The sequence below is a fragment of the Oryzias latipes genome, chromosome 2, assembly GCF_053564925.1.
Source record: "Oryzias latipes strain Hd-rR chromosome 2, Olatipes_Hd-rR_3.1".
NCBI lineage: Eukaryota > Metazoa > Chordata > Actinopteri > Beloniformes > Adrianichthyidae > Oryzias > Oryzias latipes.
The window spans coordinates 1,950,372-1,973,468 of NC_136238.1; the positions used below are offsets into that span (position 1 = coordinate 1,950,372).

The 23,097-nt window shown below is 48.3% G+C and overlaps 1 protein-coding gene across 2 annotated transcripts; it reads right to left on the reverse strand.

Annotated features, from left to right (window-relative positions):
- Nucleotides 1-1,537: 1,537 nt before the first annotated feature.
- On the reverse strand, nt 1,538-22,435 carry senp7b (SUMO specific peptidase 7b). 2 transcript variants are annotated; one of them, XR_002872093.2, is made up of 22 exons: nt 22,220-22,435; nt 20,341-20,449; nt 18,597-18,679; nt 18,366-18,485; nt 18,209-18,291; nt 18,005-18,138; nt 17,481-17,739; nt 17,324-17,409; nt 17,052-17,153; nt 16,720-16,753; nt 16,203-16,406; nt 15,850-16,070; nt 15,494-15,570; nt 15,305-15,421; nt 15,106-15,234; nt 14,943-15,035; nt 14,668-14,738; nt 14,519-14,576; nt 14,393-14,436; nt 2,067-2,135; nt 1,850-2,000; nt 1,538-1,777 (listed from the first exon to the last, which is right to left on the reverse strand). XR_002872093.2 is itself a non-coding variant. In XM_023949401.2 (22 exons), the coding sequence occupies exons 2-22, from the start codon at nt 20,446-20,448 to the stop codon at nt 1,646-1,648; spliced, it is 2,355 nt and encodes a 784-aa protein (XP_023805169.1). In that variant the 5' UTR covers nt 20,449; nt 22,220-22,435; the 3' UTR covers nt 1,538-1,645. The 2 variants fall into 2 exon arrangements, 1 of the variants encoding a protein (XP_023805169.1); XM_023949401.2 differs by having other exon boundaries at nt 14,539-14,576.
- Nucleotides 22,436-23,097: the final 662 nt, after the last annotated feature.

Consider the following 23,097-nt stretch of genomic DNA (forward strand, 5'->3'; position numbering starts at 1 on the left):
CCACCATGATCCAGAACCAGAATGCAGAACCAAAACCACCACCATGATCCAGAACCAGAACATGGAACCAAAACCACCATCATGATCCAGAACCAGAACGCAGAACCAAAACCACCACGATGATCCAGAACCAGAACATGGAACCAAAATCACCACCATGATCCAGAACCAGAACGCAGAACCAAAACCACCACGATGATCCAGAACCAGAACATGGAACCAAAACCACCACGATGATCCAGAACCAGAACATGGAACCAAAACCACCACGATGATCCAGAACCAGAACATGGAACCAAAACCACCACGATGATCCAGAACCAGAACGCGGAACCAAAACCACCACCATGATCCAGAACCAGAATATGGAACCAAAACCACCACCATGATCCAGAACCAGAACATGGAACCAAAACCACCACCATGATCCAGAACCAGAATATGGAACCAAAACCACCACCATGATCCAGAACCAGAATATGGAACCAAAACCACCACCATGATTCAGAACCAGAACATGGAACCAAAACCACCACCATGATCCAGAACCAGAATGCAGAACCAAAACCACCACCATGATCCAGAACCAGAACATGGAACCAAAACCACCATCATGATCCAGAACCAGAACGCAGAACCAAAACCACCACGATGATCCAGAACCAGAACATGGAACCAAAACCACCACCATGATCCAGAACCAGAACATGGAACCAAAACCACCACGATGATCCAGAACCAGAACATGGAACCAAAACCACCACGATGATCCAGAACCAGAACGCGGAACCAAAACCACCACGATGATCCAGAACCAGAATATGGAACCAAAACCACCACCATGATCCAGAACCAGAACATGGAACCAAAACCACCACGATGATCCAGAACCAGAACGCAGAACCAAAACCACCACGATGATCCAGAACCAGAACATGGAACCAAAACAACCACCATGATCCAGAACCAGAACGCAGAACCAAAACCACCACCATGATCCAGAACCAGAACATGGAACCAAAAACACCACGATGATCCAGAACCAGAACATGGAACAAATACTACCATGGAACTGATCCAGAACCAGAACATGGAACCAAAACCACCACCATGATCCAGAACCAAAACATGGAACCAAAACAACCACGATGATCCAGAACCAGAACATGGAACAAATACTACCATGGAACTGATCCAGAACCAGAACATGGAACCAAAACCACCACCATGATCCAGAACCAAAACATGGAACCAAAACCACCACGATGATCCAGAACCAGAACATGGAACAAATACTACCATGGAACTGATCCAGAACCAGAACAGAAAGTACCAGTATTGTGCTGCTTCGGTTAGAACAACAGATAATCTGGACCAATGTTTTTACCAAACACCTGAGGTCATCCTGAGGAACATGTGTGTGTGTGTGTGTGTGTGGTTGTTGTTCTGCATGTGTGTGTGTGTGTGTGTGGTTGTTGTTCTGCATGCATGTGTGTGTATTTCTGAACATTCTCACAATGACACACACAGACAGAAGTAAAATAAATACTTTATTCAGTAGAACAGGAATGTGTGCTGGAACACACTAGTAGACATGAAGTTCTGGTTTTCCTCCTGGAGTCCAGTCCGGTTCTAGAGGTTCTGCTCACTCCCAGCTGGACTGGTTCTGATGCAGCTCCAGGATCAGATTCCGGATCTCCTCGCGCTTCCGCCTGACCTGCTGCCGTGGAAACCAGTTCTCCAACCGCGGCGGAAGCTCAAAGTTCACTACGGGGTTCTGAGGAACCAATCAGAGTCCAGCTCAGGTCAACTGCGGTTAGGCTCCGCCCCCTGCTGCTGGCAGACTCACCTGCAGGAAGCTGTGAGCAAACTGCAGCAGGAAGACGCCGCAGTCGCTGGAGTTGTCCTGCTGAGGAACCCTGCAGCTAAATCCTTTCATCGAATCCGCGCTGAAGAGGCGGGGCGTCCTCCTGCGCACTTCCCACTCCACCTGCAGGTAGCTGAGAGGAGGCGGTCCTTAGGACCACCACACAGGTGTAAGATCTGAGCCAATCAGAGAAACTCACTCTCTGAGGAGCCGGCAGACGCCGTCATGAGAAGACGTCTTCAGAGAGTCCATGACCAGAATGCAGGGCCTGCAGAGCAGAACACAGAACGGCCGTCAGAACCAGAACCGTTAGAACCATGTCCACTAGAACCATGATCGCTAGAACCATGTCCACTAGAACCATGATCGCTAGAACCATGTCCACTAGAACCATGATCGCTAGAATCATGTCCACTAGAACCAGAACCGTTAGAACCAGAACCGTTAAAACCATGTCCACTAGAACCAGAACCGTTAGAACCATGTCCACTAGAACCAGAACCGTTAGAACCATGTCCACTAGAACCAGAACCGTTAGAACCAGAACCGTTAAAACCATGATCGCTAGAACCATGTCCACTAGAACCAGAACCGTTAGAACCATGTCCACTAGAACCAGAACCGTTAGATCCATGTCCACTAGAACCATGATCGCTAGAACCATGTCCACTAGAACCATGATCACTAGAACCATGTCCACTAGAACCATGATCGCTAGAACCATGTCCACTAGAACCATGATCGCTAGAATCATGTCCACTAGAACCAGAACCGTTAGAACCAGAACCGTTAAAACCATGATCGCTAGAACCATGTCCACTAGAACCAGAACCGTTAGAACCATGTCCACTAGAACCAGAACCGTTAGAACCATATCCACTAGAACCAGAACCGTTAGATCCATGTCCACTAGAACCATGATCGCTAGAACCATGTCCACTAGAACCATGATCGCTAGAACCATGTCCACTAGAACCATGATCGCTAGAACCATGTCCACTAGAACCATGATCGCTAGAATCATGTCCACTAGAACCAGAACCGTTAGAACCAGAACCGTTAAAACCATGATCGCTAGAACCATGTCCACTAGAACCATGATCGCTAGAACCATGTCCACTAGAACCAGAACCATTAGAACCATGTCCACTAGAACCAGAACCGTTAGATCCATGTCCACTAGAACCATGATCGCTAGAACCATGTCCACTAAAACCAGAACCGTTAGAACCATGTCCACTAGAACCATGACCACTAGAACCAGAACCGTTGGAACCATGATCGCTAGAACCATGTCCACTAGAACCATGACCACTGAAACCAGAACCGTTAGAACCATGTCTGCTAGAACCATGATCGAAAGAACCATGACCACTAGAACCATGATCGCTAGAATCATGTCCACTAGAACCAGAACCGTTAGAACCATGTCCACTAGAACCAGAACCGTTAGAACCATGACCACTACAACCAGAACCGTTAGAACCAGAACCGTTAAAACCATGACCACTAGAACCATGATCGCTAGAACCATGACCACTAAAACCAGAACCGTTAGAACCATGTCCACTAGAACCATGACCACTACAACCAGAACCGTTAGAACCAGAACCGTTAAAACCATGATCGCTAGAACCATGTCCACTAGAACCATGATCGCTAGAACCATGACCACTAAAACCAGAACCGTTAGAACCATGTCCACTAGAACCATGACCACTAGAACCAGAACCGTTGGAACCATGATCGCTAGAACCATGTCCACTAGAACCATGACCACTGAAACCAGAACCGTTAGAACCATGTCTGCTAGAACCATGATCGAAAGAACCATGTCCACTAGAACCATGACCACTGAAACCAGAACCGTTAGAACCATGTCCACTAGAACCAGAACCGTTAGATCCATGTCCACTAGAACCATGATCGCTAGAACCATGTCCACTAGAACCATGATCACTAGAACCATGTCCACTAGAACCATGATCGCTAGAACCATGTCCACTAGAACCATGATCGCTAGAATCATGTCCACTAGAACCAGAACCGTTGGAACCATGTCCACTAGAACCAGAACCGTTAGAACCAGAACCGTTAAAACCATGATCGCTAGAACCATGTCCACAAGAACCATGATCGCTAGAACCATGTCCACTAGAACCAGAACCGTTAGAACCATGTCCACTAGAACCAGAACCGTTAGAACCATGTCCACTAGAACCAGAACCGTTAGAACTAGAACCGTTAAAACCATGATCGCTAGAACCATGTCCACTAGAACCAGAACCGTTAGAACCATGTCCACTAGAACCAGAACCGTTAGAACCATGTCCACTAGAACCAGAACCGTTAGATCCATGTCCACTAGAACCATGATCGCTAGAACCATGTCCACTAGAACCATGATCGCTAGAACCATGTCCACTAGAACCATGATCGCTAGAACCATGTCGACTAGAACCATGATCGCTAGAATCATGTCCACTAGAACCAGAACCGTTAGAACCAGAACCGTTAAAACCATGATCGCTAGAACCATGTCCACTAGAACCATGATCGATAGAACCATGTCCACTAGAACCAGAACCGTTAGAACCATGTCCACTAGAACCAGAACCGTTAGATCCATGTCCACTAGAACCATGATCGCTAGAACCATGTCCACTAGAACCATGATCGCTAGAACCATGTCCACTAGAACCATGATCGCTAGAACCATGTCCACTAGAACCATGATCGCTAGAACCATGTCCACTAGAACCAGAACCGTTAGAACCATGTCCACTAGAACCAGAACCGTTAGAACCATGACCACTACAACCAGAACCGTTAGAACCAGAACCGTTAAAACCATGATCGCTAGAACCATGACCACTAGAACCATGATCGCTAGAACCATGACCACTAAAACCAGAACCGTTAGAACCATGTCCACTAGAACCATGACCACTACAACCAGAACCGTTAGAACCAGAACCGTTAAAACCATGATCGCTAGAACCATGTCCACTAGAACCATGATCGCTAGAACCATGACCACTAAAACCAGAACCGTTAGAACCATGTCCACTAGAACCATGATCGCTAGAACCATGTCCACTAGAACCATGATCGCTAGAATCATGTCAACTAGAACCAGAACCGTTAGAACCATGTCCACTAGAACCAGAACCGTTAGAACCATGACCACTACAACCAGAACCGTTAGAACCAGAACCGTTAAAACCATGACCACTAGAACCATGATCGCTAGAACCATGACCACTAAAACCAGAACCGTTAGAACCATGTCCACTAGAACCATGATCGCTAGAACCATGTCCACTAGAACCATGATCGCTAGAATCATGTCCACTAGAACCAGAACCGTTAGAACCATGTCCACTAGAACCAGAACCGTTAGAACCATGACCACTACAACCAGAACCGTTAGAACCAAAACCGTTAAAACCATGACCACTAGAACCATGATCGCCAGAATCATGTCCACTAGAACCAGAACCGTTAGAACCATGACCACTACAACCAGAACCGTTAGAACCAGAACCGTTAAAACCATGACCACTAGAACCATGATCGCTAGAACCATGACAACTAAAACCAGAACCGTTAGAACCATGTCCACTAGAACCATGACCACTACAACCAGAACCGTTAGAACCAGAACCGTTAAAACCATGATCGCTAGAACCATGTCCACTAGAACCATGATCGCTAGAACCATGACCACTAAAACCAGAACCGTTAGAACCATGTCCACTAGAACCATGACCACTAGAACCAGAACCGTTGGAACCATGATCGCTAGAACCATGTCCACTAGAACCATGACCACTGAAACCAGAACCGTTAGAACCATGTCTGCTAGAACCATGATCGAAAGAACCATGTCCACTAGAACCATGACCACTGAAACCAGAACCGTTAGAACCATGTCCACTAGAACCAGAACCGTTAGATCCATGTCCACTAGAACCATGATCGCTAGAACCATGTCCACTAGAACCATGATCACTAGAACCATGTCCACTAGAACCATGATCGCTAGAACCATGTCCACTAGAACCATGATCGCTAGAATCATGTCCACTAGAACCAGAACCGTTAGAACCATGTCCACTAGAACCAGAACCGTTAGAACCAGAACCGTTAAAACCATGATCGCTAGAACCATGTCCACTAGAACCATGATCGCTAGAACCATGTCCACTAGAACCAGAACCGTTAGAACCATGTCCACTAGAACCAGAACCGTTAGAACCATGTCCACTAGAACCAGAACCGTTAGAACCAGAACCGTTAAAACCATGATCGCTAGAACCATGTCCACTAGAACCAGAACCGTTAGAACCATGTCCACTAGAACCAGAACCGTTAGAACCATGTCCACTAGTACCAAAACCGTTAGATCCATGTCCACTAGAACCATGATCGCTAGAACCATGTCCACTAGAACCATGATCGCTAGAACCATGTCGACTAGAACCATGATCGCTAGAATCATGTCCACTAGAACCAGAACCGTTAGAACCAGAACCGTTAAAACCATGATCGCTAGAACCATGTCCCCTAGAACCATGATCGATAGAACCATGTCCACTAGAACCAGAACCGTTAGAACCATGTCCACTAGAACCAGAACCGTTAGATCCATGTCCACTAGAACCATGATCGCTAGAACCATGTCCACTAGAACCATGATCGCTAGAACCATGTCCACTAGAACCATGATCGCTAGAACCATGTCCACTAGAACCAGAACCGTTAGAACCATGTCCACTAGAACCAGAACCGTTAGAACCATGACCACTACAACCAGAACCGTTAGAACCAGAACCGTTAAAACCATGATCGCTAGAACCATGACCACTAGAACCATGATCGCTAGAACCATGACCACTAAAACCAGAACCGTTAGAACCATGTCCACTAGAACCATGACCACTACAACCAGAACCGTTAGAACCAGAACCGTTAAAACCATGATCGCTAGAACCATGTCCACTAGAACCATGATCGCTAGAACCATGACCACTAAAACCAGAACCGTTAGAACCATGTCCACTACAACCATGATCGCTAGAACCATGTCCACTAGAACCATGATCGCTAGAATCATGTCCACTAGAACCAGAACCGTTAGAACCATGTCCACTAGAACCAGAACCGTTAGAACCATGACCACTACAACCAAAACCGTTAGAACCAGAACCGTTAAAACCATGACCACTAGAACCATGATCGCTAGAACCATGACCACTAAAACCAGAACCGTTAGAACCATGTCCACTAGAACCATGATCGCTAGAACCATGTCCACTAGAACCATGATCGCTAGAATCATGTCCACTAGAACCAAAACCGTTAAAACCATGACCACTAGAACCATGATCGCTAGAATCATGTCCACTAGAACCAGAACCGTTAGAACCATGACCACTACAACCAGAACCGTTAGAACCAGAACCGTTGGAACCATGATCGCTAGAACCATGTCCACTAGAACCATGACCACTGAAACCAGAACCGTTAGAACCATGTCTGCTAGAACCATGATCGCTAGAACCATGTCCACTAGAACCATGACCACTGAAACCAGAACCGTTAGAACCATGTCCACTAGAACCAGAACCGTTAGATCCATGTCCACTAGAACCATGATCGCTAGAACCATGTCCACTAGAACCATGATCACTAGAACCATGTCCACTAGAACCATGATCGCTAGAACCATGTCCACTAGAACCATGATCGCTAGAATCATGTCCACTAGAACCAGAACCGTTAGAACCAGAACCGTTAAAACCATGATCGCTAGAACCATGTCCACTAGAACCATGATCGCTAGAACCATGTCCACTAGAACCAGAACCGTTAGAACCATGTCCACTAGAACCAGAACCGTTAGAACCATGTCCAGTAGAACCAGAACTGTTAGAACCAGAACCGTTAAAACCATGATCGCTAGAACCATGTCCACTAGAACCAGAACCGTTAGAACCATGTCCACTAGAACCAGAACCGTTAAAACCATGTCCACTAGAACCAGAACCGTTAGAACCATGTCCACTAGAACCAGAACCGTTAGATCCATGTCCACTAGAACCATGATCGCTAGAACCAAGTCCACTAGAACCATGATCGCTAGAACCATGTCCACTAGAACCATGATCGCTAGAACCATGTCCACTAGAACCATGATCGCTAGAATCATGTCCACTAGAACCAGAACCGTTAGAACCAGAACCGTTAAAACCATGATCGCTAGAACCATGTCCACTAGAACCATGATCGCTAGAACCATGTCCACTAGAACCAGAACCGTTAGAACCATGTCCACTAGAACCAGAACCGTTAGATCCATGTCCACTATAACCATGATCGCTAGAACCATGTCCACTAGAACCATGATCGCTAGAACCATGTCCACTAGAACCATGATCGCTAGAACCATGTCCACTAGAACCATGATCGCTAGAACCATGTCCACTAGAACCATGATCGCTAGAATCATGTCCACTAGAACCAGAACCGTTAGAACCATGTCCACTAGAACCAGAACCGTTAGAACCATGACCACTACAACCAGAACCGTTAGAACCACAACCGTTAAAACCATGATCGCTAGAACCATGACCACTAGAACCATGATCGCTAGAACCATGACCACTAAAACCAGAACCGTTAGAACCATGTCCACTAGAACCATGACCACTAGAACCAGAACCGTTAGAACCAGAACCGTTAAAACCATGATCGCTAGAACCATGTCCACTAGAACCATGATCGCTAGAACCATGACCACTAAAACCAGAACCGTTAGAACCATGTCCACTAGAACCATGATCGCTAGAACCATGTCCACTAGAACCATGATCGCTAGAATCATGTCCACTAGAACCAGAACCGTTAGAACCATGTCCACTAGAACCAGAACCGTTAGAACCATGACCACTACAACCAGAACCGTTAGAACCAGAACCGTTAAAACCATGACCACTAGAACCATGATCGCTAGAACCATGACCACTAAAACCAGAACCGTTAGAACCATGTCCACTAGAACCATGATCGCTAGAACCATGTCCACTAGAACCATGATCGCTAGAATCATGTCCACTAGAACCAGAACCGTTAGAACCATGTCCACAAGAACCAGAACCGTTAGAACCATGACCACTACAACCAGAACCGTTAGAACCAGAAACGTTAAAACCATGACCACTAGAACCATGATCGCTAGAATCAAGTCCACTAGAACCAGAACCGTTAGAACCATGTCCACTAGAACCAGAACCGTTAGAACCATGACCACTACAACCGGAACCGTTAGAACCAGAACCGTTAAAACCATGACCACTAGAACCATGATCGCTAGAACCATGACCACTAAAACCAGAACCGTTAGAACCATGTCCACTAGAACCATGACCACTACAACCAGAACCGTTAGAACCAGAACCGTTAAAACCATGATCGCTAGAACCATGTCCACTAGAACCATGATCGCTAGAACCATGACCACTAAAACCAGAACCGTTAGAACCATGTCCACTAGAACCATGACCACTAGAACCAGAACCGTTGGAACCATGATCGCTAGAACCATGTCCACTAGAACCATGACCACTGAAACCAGAACCGTTAGAACCATGTCTGCTAGAACCATGATCGAAAGAACCATGTCCACTAGAACCATGATCGCTAGAATCATGTCCACTAGAACCATGATCGCTAGAACCATGTCCACTAGAACCATGATCACTAGAACCATGTCCACTAGAACCATGATCGCTAGAACCATGTCCACTAGAACCATGATCGCTAGAATCATGTCCACTAGAACCAGAACCGTTAGAACCAGAACCGTTAAAACCATGATCGCTAGAACCATGTCCACTAGAACCATGATCGCTAGAACCATGTCCACTAGAACCAGAACCGTTAGAACCATGTCCACTAGAACCAGAACCGTTAGAACCATGTCCACTAGAACCAGAACCGTTAGAACCAGAACCGTTAAAACCATGATCGCTAGAACCATGTCCACTAGAACCAGAACCGTTAGAACCATGTCCACTAGAACCAGAACCGTTAGAACCATGTCCACTAGAACCATGATCGCTAGAACCATGACCACTAAAACCAGAACCGTTAGAACCATGTCCACTAGAACCATGACCACTAGAACCAGAACCGTTGGAACCATGATCGCTAGAACCATGTCCACTAGAACCATGACCACTGAAACCAGAACCGTTAGAACCATGTCTGCTAGAACCATGATCGCTAGAACCATGTCCACTAGAACCATGACCACTAAAACCAGAACCGTTAGAACCATGACCGCTAGAACCATGTCCACTAGAACCAGAACCGTTAGAACCATGTCCACTAGAACCAGAACCGTTAGAACCAGAACCGTTAAAACCATGATCGCTAGAACCATGTCCACTAGAACCATGATCGCTAGAACCATGACCACTAAAACCAGAACCGTTAGAACCATGTCCACTAGAACCATGACCACTAGAACCAGAACCGTTGGAACCATGATCGCTAGAACCACGTCCACTAAAACCATGACCACTGAAACCAGAACCGTTAGAACCATGTCTGCTAGAACCATGATCGCTAGAACCATGTCCACTAGAACCATAACCACTAAAACCAGAACCGTTAGAACCATGACCGCTAGAACCATGTCCACTAGAACCAGAACCGTTAGAACCATGACCACTAGAACCAGAACCGTTAGAACCATGACCGCTAGAACCATGTCCACTAACACCAGAACCGTTAGAACCATGTCCACTAGAACCAGAACCGTTAGAACCAGAACCGTTAAAACCATGATCGCTAGAACCATGTCCACTAGAACCATGATCGCTAGAACCATGACCACTAAAACCAGAACCGTTAGAACCATGTCCACTAGAACCATGACCACTAGAACCAGAACCGTTGGAACCATGATCGCTAGAACCATGTCCACTAGAACCATGACCACTGAAACCAGAACCGTTAGAACCATGTCTGCTAGAACCATGATCGCTAGAACCATGTCCACTAGAACCATGACCACTAAAACCAGAACCGTTAGAACCATGACCGCTAGAACCATGTCCACTAGAACCAGAACCGTTAGAACCATGACCACTAGAACCAGAACCGTTAGAACCAGAACCGTTAAAACCATGATCGCTAGAACCATGTCCACTAGAACCATGATCGCTAGAACCATGACCACTAAAACCAGAACCGTTAGAACCATGTCCACTAGAACCATGATCGCTAGAACCATGTCCACTAGAACCATGATCGCTAGAATCATGTCCACTAGAACCAGAACCGTTAGAACCATGTCCACTAGAACCAGAACCGTTAGAACCATGACCACTACAACCAGAACCGTTAGAACCAGAACCTTTAAAACCATGACCACTAGAACCATGATCGCTAGAACCATGACCACTAAAACCAGAACCGTTAGAACCATGTCCACTAGAACCATGATCGCTAGAACCATGTCCACTAGAACCATGATCGCTAGAATCAAGTCCACTAGAACCAGAACCGTTAGAACCATGTCCACTAGAACCAGAACCGTTAGAACCATGACCACTACAACCGGAACCGTTAGAACCAGAACCGTTAAAACCATGACCACTAGAACCATGATCGCTAGAACCATGACCACTAAAACCAGAACCGTTAGAACCATGTCCACTAGAACCATGACCACTACAACCAGAACCGTTAGAACCAGAACCGTTAAAACCATGATCGCTAGAACCATGTCCACTAGAACCATGATCGCTAGAACCATGACCACTAAAACCAGAACCGTTAGAACCATGTCCACTAGAACCATGACCACTAGAACCAGAACCGTTGGAACCATGATCGCTAGAACCATGTCCACTAGAACCATGACCACTGAAACCAGAACCGTTAGAACCATGTCTGCTAGAACCATGATCGCTAGAACCATGTCCACTAGAACCATGACCACTGAAACCAGAACCGTTAGAACCATGTCCACTAGAACCATGATCGCTAGAACCATGTCCACTAGAACCATGATCGCTAGAATCATGTCCACTAGAACCATGATCGCTAGAACCATGTCCACTAGAACCATGATCACTAGAACCATGTCCACTAGAACCATGATCGCTAGAACCATGTCCACTAGAACCATGATCGCTAGAATCATGTCCACTAGAACCAGAACCGTTAGAACCAGAACCGTTAAAACCATGATCGCTAGAACCATGTCCACTAGAACCATGATCGCTAGAACCATGTCCACTAGAACCAGAACCGTTAGAACCATGTCCACTAGAACCAGAACCGTTAGAACCATGTCCACTAGAACCAGAACCGTTAGAACCAGAACCGTTAAAACCATGATCGCTAGAACCATGTCCACTAGAACCAGAACCGTTAGAACCATGTCCACTAGAACCAGAACCGTTAGAACCATGTCCACTAGAACCATGATCGCTAGAACCATGACCACTAAAACCAGAACCGTTAGAACCATGTCCACTAGAACCATGACCACTAGAACCAGAACCGTTGGAACCATGATCGCTAGAACCATGTCCACTAGAACCATGACCACTGAAACCAGAACCGTTAGAACCATGTCTGCTAGAACCATGATCGCTAGAACCATGTCCACTAGAACCATGACCACTAAAACCAGAACCGTTAGAACCATGACCGCTAGAACCATGTCCACTAGAACCAGAACCGTTAGAACCATGTCCACTAGAACCAGAACCGTTAGAACCAGAACCGTTAAAACCATGATCGCTAGAACCATGTCCACTAGAACCAGAACCGTTAGAACCATGTCCACTAGAACCAGAACCGTTAGAACCATGTCCACTAGAACCATGATCGCTAGAACCATGTCCACTAGAACCATGACCACTAAAACCAGAACCGTTAGAACCATGACCGCTAGAACCATGTCCACTAGAACCAGAACCGTTAGAACCATGACCAAATGAACCATGGACAGACCTCAGAACCGGTTCTACCAGAGCCCTCAGACAGACTGAGGAAAAGGCTCCGCCCTCAGGAAAGGTGCAGGTTCTGCAGGAACGTCTGGACCTGATGGCTGCCTGGTTCTGTGTGTTTATTATTATTCCTTTATTTAACAGGGACATTAAAAGCGTGGCTGCAATGCACCAGAATCAACCCAAAGGCTGTTTTTCATCTGTCGTCCCCAGACAGGTGTGAAAATCATCAACCTAAAAAGTGTGAGGCATGAATCAAATACAGAAATAGAAAATATACAATAGACAGTCATTTAAAATACATGAAACATGCTCACAGTGAGAAACATAAACAAATATAAGACACACAGATCAGACAGGGAGGGGCAGGCATTAACATACTTCATTGTAGACACGTTTGTTGTGATATGAACCAGTTTTCAGGTCTCTAACATTGTCAGTTCCACTCTTGTCTGCTGTTCCAGAGAAGACACTCTGGCTGAAGGAACTTCTCCTCAGAGGAACTATCCAGTCTTGATGAACCCACCCTCTTTGGGAAAATGATCTTATGTTAACACACTGACTGAGTGGATGGAGGGATGACAGTCCATTGATGGTTTGATGAATCAGGCATAGTTTTCTTAGTGCTGTGTTTGTGTTTTTGTCACAGTGATGATGTCTTAATGGGTTTTATCCAGTATTTTGATTGTTTGTAAAGTGACTGCAGAGGTTTGAATGCTGAAAGTTTGTCATGTGGGATAAGATCATTGCATTCATGAACATTGTAGCAGCTGCAGTGACAGATTTGCCCTAATAAATCTAAAATTAGACACTTCACACGGTTACACACTTTCTGGATTTACCATTTATTATTGAATTTTGTATCTATTAAAATGCCAAGATATTCCAATTTTTCAACAACTTCTGTTTTCTTTCCTGCCACAAAAACATCAGCCTGAATATTTTTCCGGTTTGTCTTGGAAAAGAACATTGCAGCTGTCTTAACCTGGACCGTTCCAACCATTCTGCAACATGGTCCCCATAGTTCTGGTGAGACTCTCTGCCACCTCAGACGTGTTTTAGCATAAATGACAGTATCATCAGCATACATCTGAATGGAGGTCATTAATGTAGAGAGAGAAAGGCAGAGGCCCTAGAATGGAACCCTGCAGAACACCTGTAGAGATATGGGGGGGAGGAGGATGATTTCTCCTGACTGACAGATCTATTTGATAAATGTGATTCTATCCAGTTTATAGTTTTTAATGAGAAACTCAATTTGGTTAGTTTAGTCAGTAGTTGCTTTGTTGTTGTGTCGTTAGATCTGTGTGTGTTTGTGTGTGTTTGAAGGTGAACTAGAGTTGGTTCCATCTACATGGAACATTTTTATTCACTCCCTGGTTCTATGTTGTATAAAAAGTGAACACAAGAACAACACAAACAACAACAACGTTTGCTGGAATCCAGTATGAACAGACACAACGACAGGATGAAGGAGCAAAGTCTTCCTCACCTCTTCATCACCGTTCTTCGGCTGCAGCCTCGCAGCGTGCACTCCTGCAGACACACAACAGGAGTCACAGGTGCACACGCTCACACACACACACACACACAGGATCTGCATCTGCTCTGACTGAACTGCCGTGGCTGCATGATTACCGGCGGCTGCGCAGACGGCAGGCTGACCACCTGTCCAGCTGCAGAGACACAAACCATGTGTGAGCTCCAGCAGCAGACTCACAAACAAACACAAAGAGAAACAGGTCAGAACGGATCAGAACCGCTCACCTGATTCAAGCTGTTCCTGACGAGGTTCCTCCAGACCCGGAAAACAGATCACAACCAGGAACCAGTGAGAACTGCAGAGGAGGAGATGTGAGGAACGCAGACGCGCAACAGACGCGCAACAGACGCACAACAGACGCGCAACAGACGCACAACAGACGCATAACTGACGCACAACAGACGCACAACAGACGCGCAACTGACGCGCAACAGACGCACAACAGACGCACAACAGACGCACAACAGGCTCCAGAGAAGGGTATAGGGGGAGGGCTTACTCTTGATTGACAGGCACAAACAGGAAGTCTTTGGTGAAGATGTCCAGGTGACGCGTCCACGTCTTCACCCTCTGGTGGCGGCGGTGGCGGTCTCTGTGAGGTCGACAGGAACGGGGTCAATTTTGGCGCCACAGACATGGCGAGGGGGGGGCGGCGCTCTTACGGGACAGAGGCGGCGCCGTCTTCGTCCTCTCCAGCTGTGCGGCGCCGGCTCAGCTGTCTGAAGAAGAAGCTGCTGAAAATGTGGGTCGTCTCAGCCACGGCACTGGCCACACCCTCCACCACGAGGTACCTGCACGCACACACAGGCTAGTCTCACACCTTAACACACACACAGAACCGGGCCGGGCCGGGACACCCACTTGAGGTAGAAGTCGATGATGACATCATTGAAGAACTCGCCGGCGTCCAGACAGGCCAGGTCTTCCCGGGTCACGGTGATCCGACCCTTACATGCAGACAGCGGGTACTGGACCAGCCTGCAGAACCAGACTGTGGGTCAGAACACTCAACCGGGTCTGGGTCAGAATCTCAGGTCCTGCTGTCAGTACCTGAAGGGCAGGTGCTGAAGATCTGACGGTCCTGGTTTGGATTTGTTTACCTGACTGCTCCTCAGCGGACTGGACCCCTACCAGAACCAGAACCAGAGTCAATTCCCACAGAAGCAGAGAAAGTCTCAGTAGAACCTGACAGCTGAGGGGGCGGAGCCACGGGGATGAACACGCCTTCCCAGCGCTGAGAATTCCACGTCGTCCTCAAACTCACCCTTTGAGTTTCTCCTTAAAGGAGCTGAACTTTACCGATTATGTTACTAGATTTGTTGGCAGGTCCCTGAACGCAGCACAGCTGACGTCAGCTGTGCTGCGTTCAGGGACCTGCCAGAGCCGTAGGAGCAGCAGGAGCTCACCGCCGAGTGCCCCAGCAGCCGGAGGAGGTGCTGGTCCACCGGAGAGGGACAGCTGTGCACCAGCGTCAGCCCGTCAGCCCAGTCCAGGGGGGAGGCCGGCCCCCCGTGGGAGGAGCGGCCCTGCCGATAGCTCTGCAGGTCCAGGATGGAGGCCAGCAGGGCCGCCTGGAGCTCCGGCAGCTGCTCCTTCAGAACCAACAGGAGGACGGAGGAGGAAGGGCCTGTGGGGGACAGCAGGAGAACCGTCTGCGTCATCCGCCTGCAGCGCTCCATGAAGCAACGTCTGCAGGCGTCTGCGCAGCTCCAGCACTGCAGAGCAGCTGCCTCCGCTGGCGTTCAGATTCCCTGATCACCTGTGGCGCCGCCGGACGTCTGGATGGCGGACAGCTCTCTGTGCAGAAGGCTGGCCTGGGCGTTAGACACCCACAGGAAGAGCAGCGAGGGGGCGGGGCCTCTCCAGCCTGCCAGCAGAGTCCCGCTCCGGGCCACGCCCCCGTCCCACACTCCGTAACCCCACACCTGAGACGCCACCACCACCAGCTGGCCGTCATCCGCCCCTGAAAAGACCCAGATCATGACGGAACCCGCAGAACAAGGTTCTCCGTGGAACCACACAGCAGAACCGTAGTGTGTTGTGTGCGTGTTCTGTTTGTATGTTTCTGCGTGTGTTGTGTGTTTTTTGTGTGTTTTGTGTTCCTTCATTGTGTTTGTATGTTTCTGTGTTGTGTTTGTATGTTTCTGCGTGTGTTGTGTGTTTTTTGTGTGTTGTGTGCGTGTTTGTATGTTTCTGCGTGTGTTGTTTGTTTTTTGTGTGTTGTGTTCCTTTGTTGTGTTTGCATGTTTCTGCGTGTGTTGTGTGTGTTGTGTTACCTCTCACAGGAAGCGTGATGGCGTCCTCCGTGACCTGCAGAGGACAGAACATGCAGAACCTTCACAGCTGCTGTTACAGAGCTCACAGCGTGTTCTGGTTCTGACCCGTCATTCCTGCCTTAATGAGCTGCTCGTTAACTTTACAGCTGCACTTTTACTGCTGTGGAGCAGCGGACCTCCACAAACACTCCTCTTTAGTGTTTGGTTCTGGTTCCCCTCTGTTCACTATGATGCTTTAAATAAAGTTTTATCGTCCCCGGTTCTGCTGACGGTAACCTTCTCGGGGATCAAACCCTCGTCCCACAATGACTCGGCCTCTCCTGTTGACTCACCGTTGCCGCTCCGTTGGCGTGCGCCTGCATGAGCCCGACGTGCAGACGGCTAAACTGCAGCTGCAGGAAGGTGGGCGGAGTCACGGGCGGCTGCAGGGAAACCTGCAGACAGAGCATGGGGGAGGGGAGTGAGGCAGCTTTGTGAGCGTGCACGTGGGTGCACGTGCACAGCATCTGATACAGTTGTGGGTCAGTGGCTCGTTTCCAGAACCACCTGTGAGCCGGGCCGGCTGCTCCTAAGCTCCGCCTCTGCTGAACATGAGTCCACTAACCCGCAGCGCCTCCGATCCGCCTCCATCCTCCGCCAGGCCACTCCTCCCCGACTCCTCCCCCTCCTCCTCCTCACTGGACAGGACAACTGCAGACACACGTCGTCATGGAAACATCACTCAAACCCAGATGGGCGGGGCCAGACGGTCTCAAACTCACTGGGTTCTGCTGGAGTGACTCGTGCTTTCTTTGGGCGGGAAGCAGAGCTCCGCCCCTCTCTGAACCGCCTCCAGCGCTCTCTCTGGGCCTCCGTCACGTCCCGCGGTGGAACATACAGGCTCCGCCTCCCATTGGGCCGCGTTTGACGGACATCCGAGAGAGGAGAGGCTGCCGACAGCCTGATCCTGATCCTGGTTCTGGTCGGTGAAGTCAGCCGCTCCTCTGAGGCCTTTGGTCCAGAACTCTGACAGGAGTCGCTCTGCCGTGAAGAAAGAGGAATCTGGACCCGGTCCACACGTCCAGCACCATGGACAGCAGGTGGTCCACCCAGAACCAGCACCGGACCCACACAACCCACCCTAACTATAGAATCATCGGCTCCACCTTCAAGAGTCCACTTCATTACCCAGAACATCAACAGAACCGCCTTAACTGAGCCACCATCAATACCACCTTAAAAGACGGATTTTATTCTAACCTCCCAGAAATGAACTTTACTTTGAAAGATCCAGACTTCCTGTTACCTGGTCCTCCTCAGTGTCCTCTGAGGACTGGCCTCTGGTTTGCAGTGAGGAGGAACTCCAACTCCCAGCATGCCCCTCGGCTCGCAGCTCAGCCAAAGAGTCCACAGAGGCGTTTGTGAGGGGGAGGGACACACCTGGACAGACCACGCCCACTGGTCAGTCTGGTCATCATTGATGCGTGTCCTCCGCTCTCACCTGTCTCACCTGTCTGAGGCGGCGGCGGGTGGAGGTGCGGCGGCTCGCCGTCAGGCTGCAGCAGGCGGTCTGAGGCTCTCTTAGGACGCCATCTGGTGGAGCAGAGGGGGAAGGCGGCGTTGAGTCTGACTCCCATCATGCAGCAGAAGCCTGATGTAGTCCTCACCCTTTGGCCTGTGATTGGCAGTTCCAGCTCGCCGGCGATCTGTGATTGGCCGCTGAAACTCCGCCTCCATTGGGGCTGTTGAGACCGAGCAGCGTTTTGACCACGTCTCTGAACAGAGGCCTGCGGGACGCCACCGCACAGAGACACAACAGCAACACAACATTAACACAACTTCAGTGGGCAGCACCCCAGCTGGGCTTTTGTTTTGGGAGGGGTGGGGGTCATACCAACCTGTCCCTCCCTGCTGCAGGGCTGAGGGCGCCCCTCCCCTGGCGTCTGCGTAACCCCCCTCTGCTGCAGGAATCCTCGTAGCCCTGCACACATGACGGGACAGTCCACCTTAAAACCAGCAAGGACATGTTCTCTGGATGGGCAATTCCACCTTAAGAGGAAGTTAGACACAAGGAGATCATACTTCCTTAAAGGACTCAGAAGCCGTTCCGTATTTGTGGGGGGGCACCAGTGGACGTCTCCTTAAAAGGACATCTGGGTCTCTGAGGCCCGCTCCTCTCAGAACCGCTCCGACTCCAGAACCTTTTCTGGACCCAGAGACGGGCAGGTTTTCTTTAGGTTTCAGATAGTGAGGGGGGGGGGGGTCATCTGTTACAGTAGGGGGGTGAACGTCTGGTCCAGGGTTCATGCTGGGGTTCAGGGTTCAAACCCCCCTTCATCTGACCCCCTCAGCCCGTTCATTCCACCTTAAGTGGACTCAGGTGTTTCCCCCTGATGGACTGAACACACCTGGTCTGCCGGGGGGGGGGTCTGTCAGTCCACCTTACATTTTGATGACCTCCATGAGCAGCAGACAAGCTGACTGGATCCGGGTCAGTCCGCCCCCCAGCAGGGGGAGGGACCTCCTCCTCGTATCCACGGCAACCAGCATCCCTTTAAATGCACGGAGGAACCTGAGGCGGGGTCTCAGGTGAGCAGACATCTGATTGGCTCACGGGTTAGGAGTAAAGGACATGGGGGGGTGGAGGCGAGTGATTGGCTGAGGCGCCTCCTAAAGCTCCTCACACCCAGGGAGGGGGGGACCGGGGGCCGTCAAAGGTAAACAACAGTCTGTCAGCCAATCATAGAGCAGGAGGGACGGACACGCTGGTCTCAGACTGACGGGTCCAAGGCGAGGAGAACGTCTGACGTTAGCTCCTCCCACACGCGGTGGGAAACTTTCTGACCTTTGGGACAAACGTGGAGCAGCGACTTTGATGCGTGTCAATCAAAGGATGAGACACATGGACAGACGTGGAAGTGAGGAAGGACTATTCACTACAACTCCCATCATGCATTGGGCTAAAGTGGCGGCTTCATGAGGCTGAACACAAACGTCTGCTGTAATATATTAAGCAGGAAGACACTCAGTGATGGTCAGAAGTCATCTTCATAGAGAAACAGCTGCTTTCTAAAATAATCCCATTAAACTTTATTCACGTTTAGAAAACCTGAAGTTCAGTTTCAGTTAAGTTCAACAACAAAGTAACAGAAGCACTGAACTGACATGAAAACATTTAATCACCATAATAGAGAAACGTTTCTGATTTAGACAGAAGAAAACTACCAACACTTTAGTGTGTTCATGTTTTTGTGTTGTTAATTTAAACTTATATCCATAATGTTGATCTTCTAGTGTAAATCTATCTATTCTGTGATTATAGGCCTCAAATGACAGAAACTGAATGAGCGTTTAGACAGAAGGTGGTTTCTGTGACCTTCCATTAAAATGCATTTTAGTTAGAACAGCTGGAAGTTCATGTTTGTGTCTGAATTATGACGGACATGCAGCAGAGATGGTGGAGAGACAGTACATCAGTACACTCTCTCTCTCTCTCTCTCTCTCTCTCTGACATTTGAGTCAGGGAAAAGTGACCAGAAACACTGACCTGTCTGTCTACACAGAGATCTGTCACCTCCAACGTGAATCACATGACCAGAAACTGTGGAGCAGCCAATCAGAACACAGGAAACCAAATCCCACCTTAACCTGAGGGGCGGAGCTCTGGAGGCGGGACAGAGGGGACTGCATGTGGAAGTGGGAGGAGCCTTCAGGCTGCTTCCTCTTTGGGATTTTGAAGGAGGACGACATCCTGAAACACAAAGACGTGTCGGTCACAGAGCAGCTGGAGGTCTGAGAGAGAGATGACAACATCTGGATGATGGCTGCAGCTGGATCACTGAGATCATCCTAATAATTATGGTAATAATGTCAGTATTTACCAACTACTGTAGATATTCTATCAGGTGTCTTTTCTGTGGTTTAGTTGGTGTCAGTGTTTGACATAAAGACTACAGTAATGCAAGAAAACAGCTGAACTTTCTGACATCATTAATAAACTAGAGATCATTTTTATGAATGGATGTGGGTTTATGGAGGATTTCTACTGTTGGTGTTTCATAAAACTAGGGAAATGTCAAATATGTTTGGAGTAATCCCACTGATGAGTTCTATGATTTAGTTTATAATGTTAGATAAGACCTAAAAATGGTATTAACAATAAGTTTATTTACATCCAATCCTCTGATGTGTTTCACAAAGACACACACAGAACCAAAGACACACACAGAACCAAAGACACACAGAACCAGAGACACACACAGGACCAGAGACACAAAGGACCAAAGACACACACAGAACCAAAGACACACACAGGACCAGAGACACACAGGACCAAAGACACACACAGGACCAAAGACACACACAGGACCAGAGACACACAGGACCAGAGACACACACAGGACCAGAGACACACAGGACCAGAGACACACACAGGACCAGAGACACACACAGAACCAAAAACACACACAGAACCAGAGACACACAGGACCAGAGACACACACAGGACCAGAGACACAAAGGACCAAAGACACACACAGAACCAAAGACACACACAGGACCAGAGACACACAGGACCAAAGACACACACAGGACCAAAGACACACACAGGACCAGAGACACACAGGACCAGAGACACACACAGGACCAGAGACACACAGGACCAAAGACACACACAGGACCAGAGACACACACAGGACCAGAGACACACACAGAACCAGAGACACACACAGGACCAGAGACACACAGGACCAGAGACACACACAGGACCAGAGACACAAAGGACCAAAGACACACACAGAACCAAAGACACACACAGGACCAGAGACACACAGGACCAAAGACACACACAGGACCAAAGACACACACAGGACCAGAGACACAAAGGACCAAAGACACACACAGAACCAAAGACACACACAGGACCAGAGACACACAGGACCAAAGACACACACAGGACCAAAGACACACACAGGACCAGAGACACACAGGACCAAAGACACACACAGAACGTCACACACCCAGACATTATTGCTAAAATGATGCAGGAGTCCAGATCTAATCTAATCAGATCTATGATAAAAGAGCAAAGAAAACAGAAAGACATGATTTGTAATTTCTTATGAATATTTCCAGGTTTGTTTGTTTTGTTCTACAGCATCTTTATATTTGTATCATTTTGACAGAATATATTTCTATGGTGAGTAAAATATTAAATGTTATTTAAGGTTTAACTTGAGTTATTCTGGATTAATGTTCCTGTTTTTATTCATATTTATCTTTCAGTTCAGTTTTAAAGGTTTTAAAGGTGTAAAAGTTTATCTTTAGTACGGAGCGGTTATCCCGGAAACGTCCACACGGGGGCGCCCGCCGACTTCTGCCTAAATCTGCGTCCTCCCGGACGGAGGACGAGTTTGGACCGAATTTCTTGGGCCGAATTATGGTTCTACGGTTCTGTTCAAACTACGAAACCCGGCAGGGTTTGAGTTTCTCTCCATAAACGGATCAGAACCGGCGGACCCACCTACGGAACTGCGGCAGCCGCACGCTGGCCTCCAGGTCACCGGGAAGTTCCGCTCACTGTCCGGGCCGAAGTTCCGGACAGGGTTCGACGGCGGCTCAGTCCGGTCCAGTTGGGAAAAAGCTCCAAAACCCCTTTAAGCCGCATTTGTTTGGACCTGCTGTCGGGACACAGAAACGGAAGGACGTAACTGGAGGCTTCATACGTGATGACGTCATCGAATTGACTTCTTCTGCGCTCTTAAAGCGGGTAGATGCAGATGTAGCTCTGCCCCCTGCTGTACAGAAGAGGAATGACACCAAAGAAGGAGTCTCGTGCACACGCGCGCGCGCTCATGAAGTTAAATAAAGTATTTTAAACTAAATTCCAGTTTTAAGCCTCTGTGTGTCACAAAGTCCAACAGAAATGTGGATTATTCTCTGTAAACATGACCTCCAGACCTCATGTTCCTCACATAGAACCATATAGACATCTATGGTTCCTCATACGGGAGGTTTTGGGTTCAGAATGTTTGGGGAATTTCCTGAAGGAGAACCTGGAAAACAACAGATTCGACCAGGAGGTTCTGGAAATCAGAACCGTAAGTAGAAGAACAGAGAATCTGGTGGAGGTGCAGCAGTTAAAAACTGATGAGTGAGGTCCAAAGTGTCTGATGGGTTCTTCATCTGTGGATCAAACTCACCAATAGAACCACAAACAGCCTAGATAAAGAAGCGTCATAAACGTCATCAGCCAGCAGGGGGCAGCAGCAGACCTCTGCAGATGGGGAACATCTGCTTCCTCCATTCATCCAGAAGGTTCTGCTTCCAGACTGAGGGAAAGGTTCCAGTCCTGGTCCTGAACATGAAGCAGACCTTCAGAGACGCTTACGGCTGAGCCTC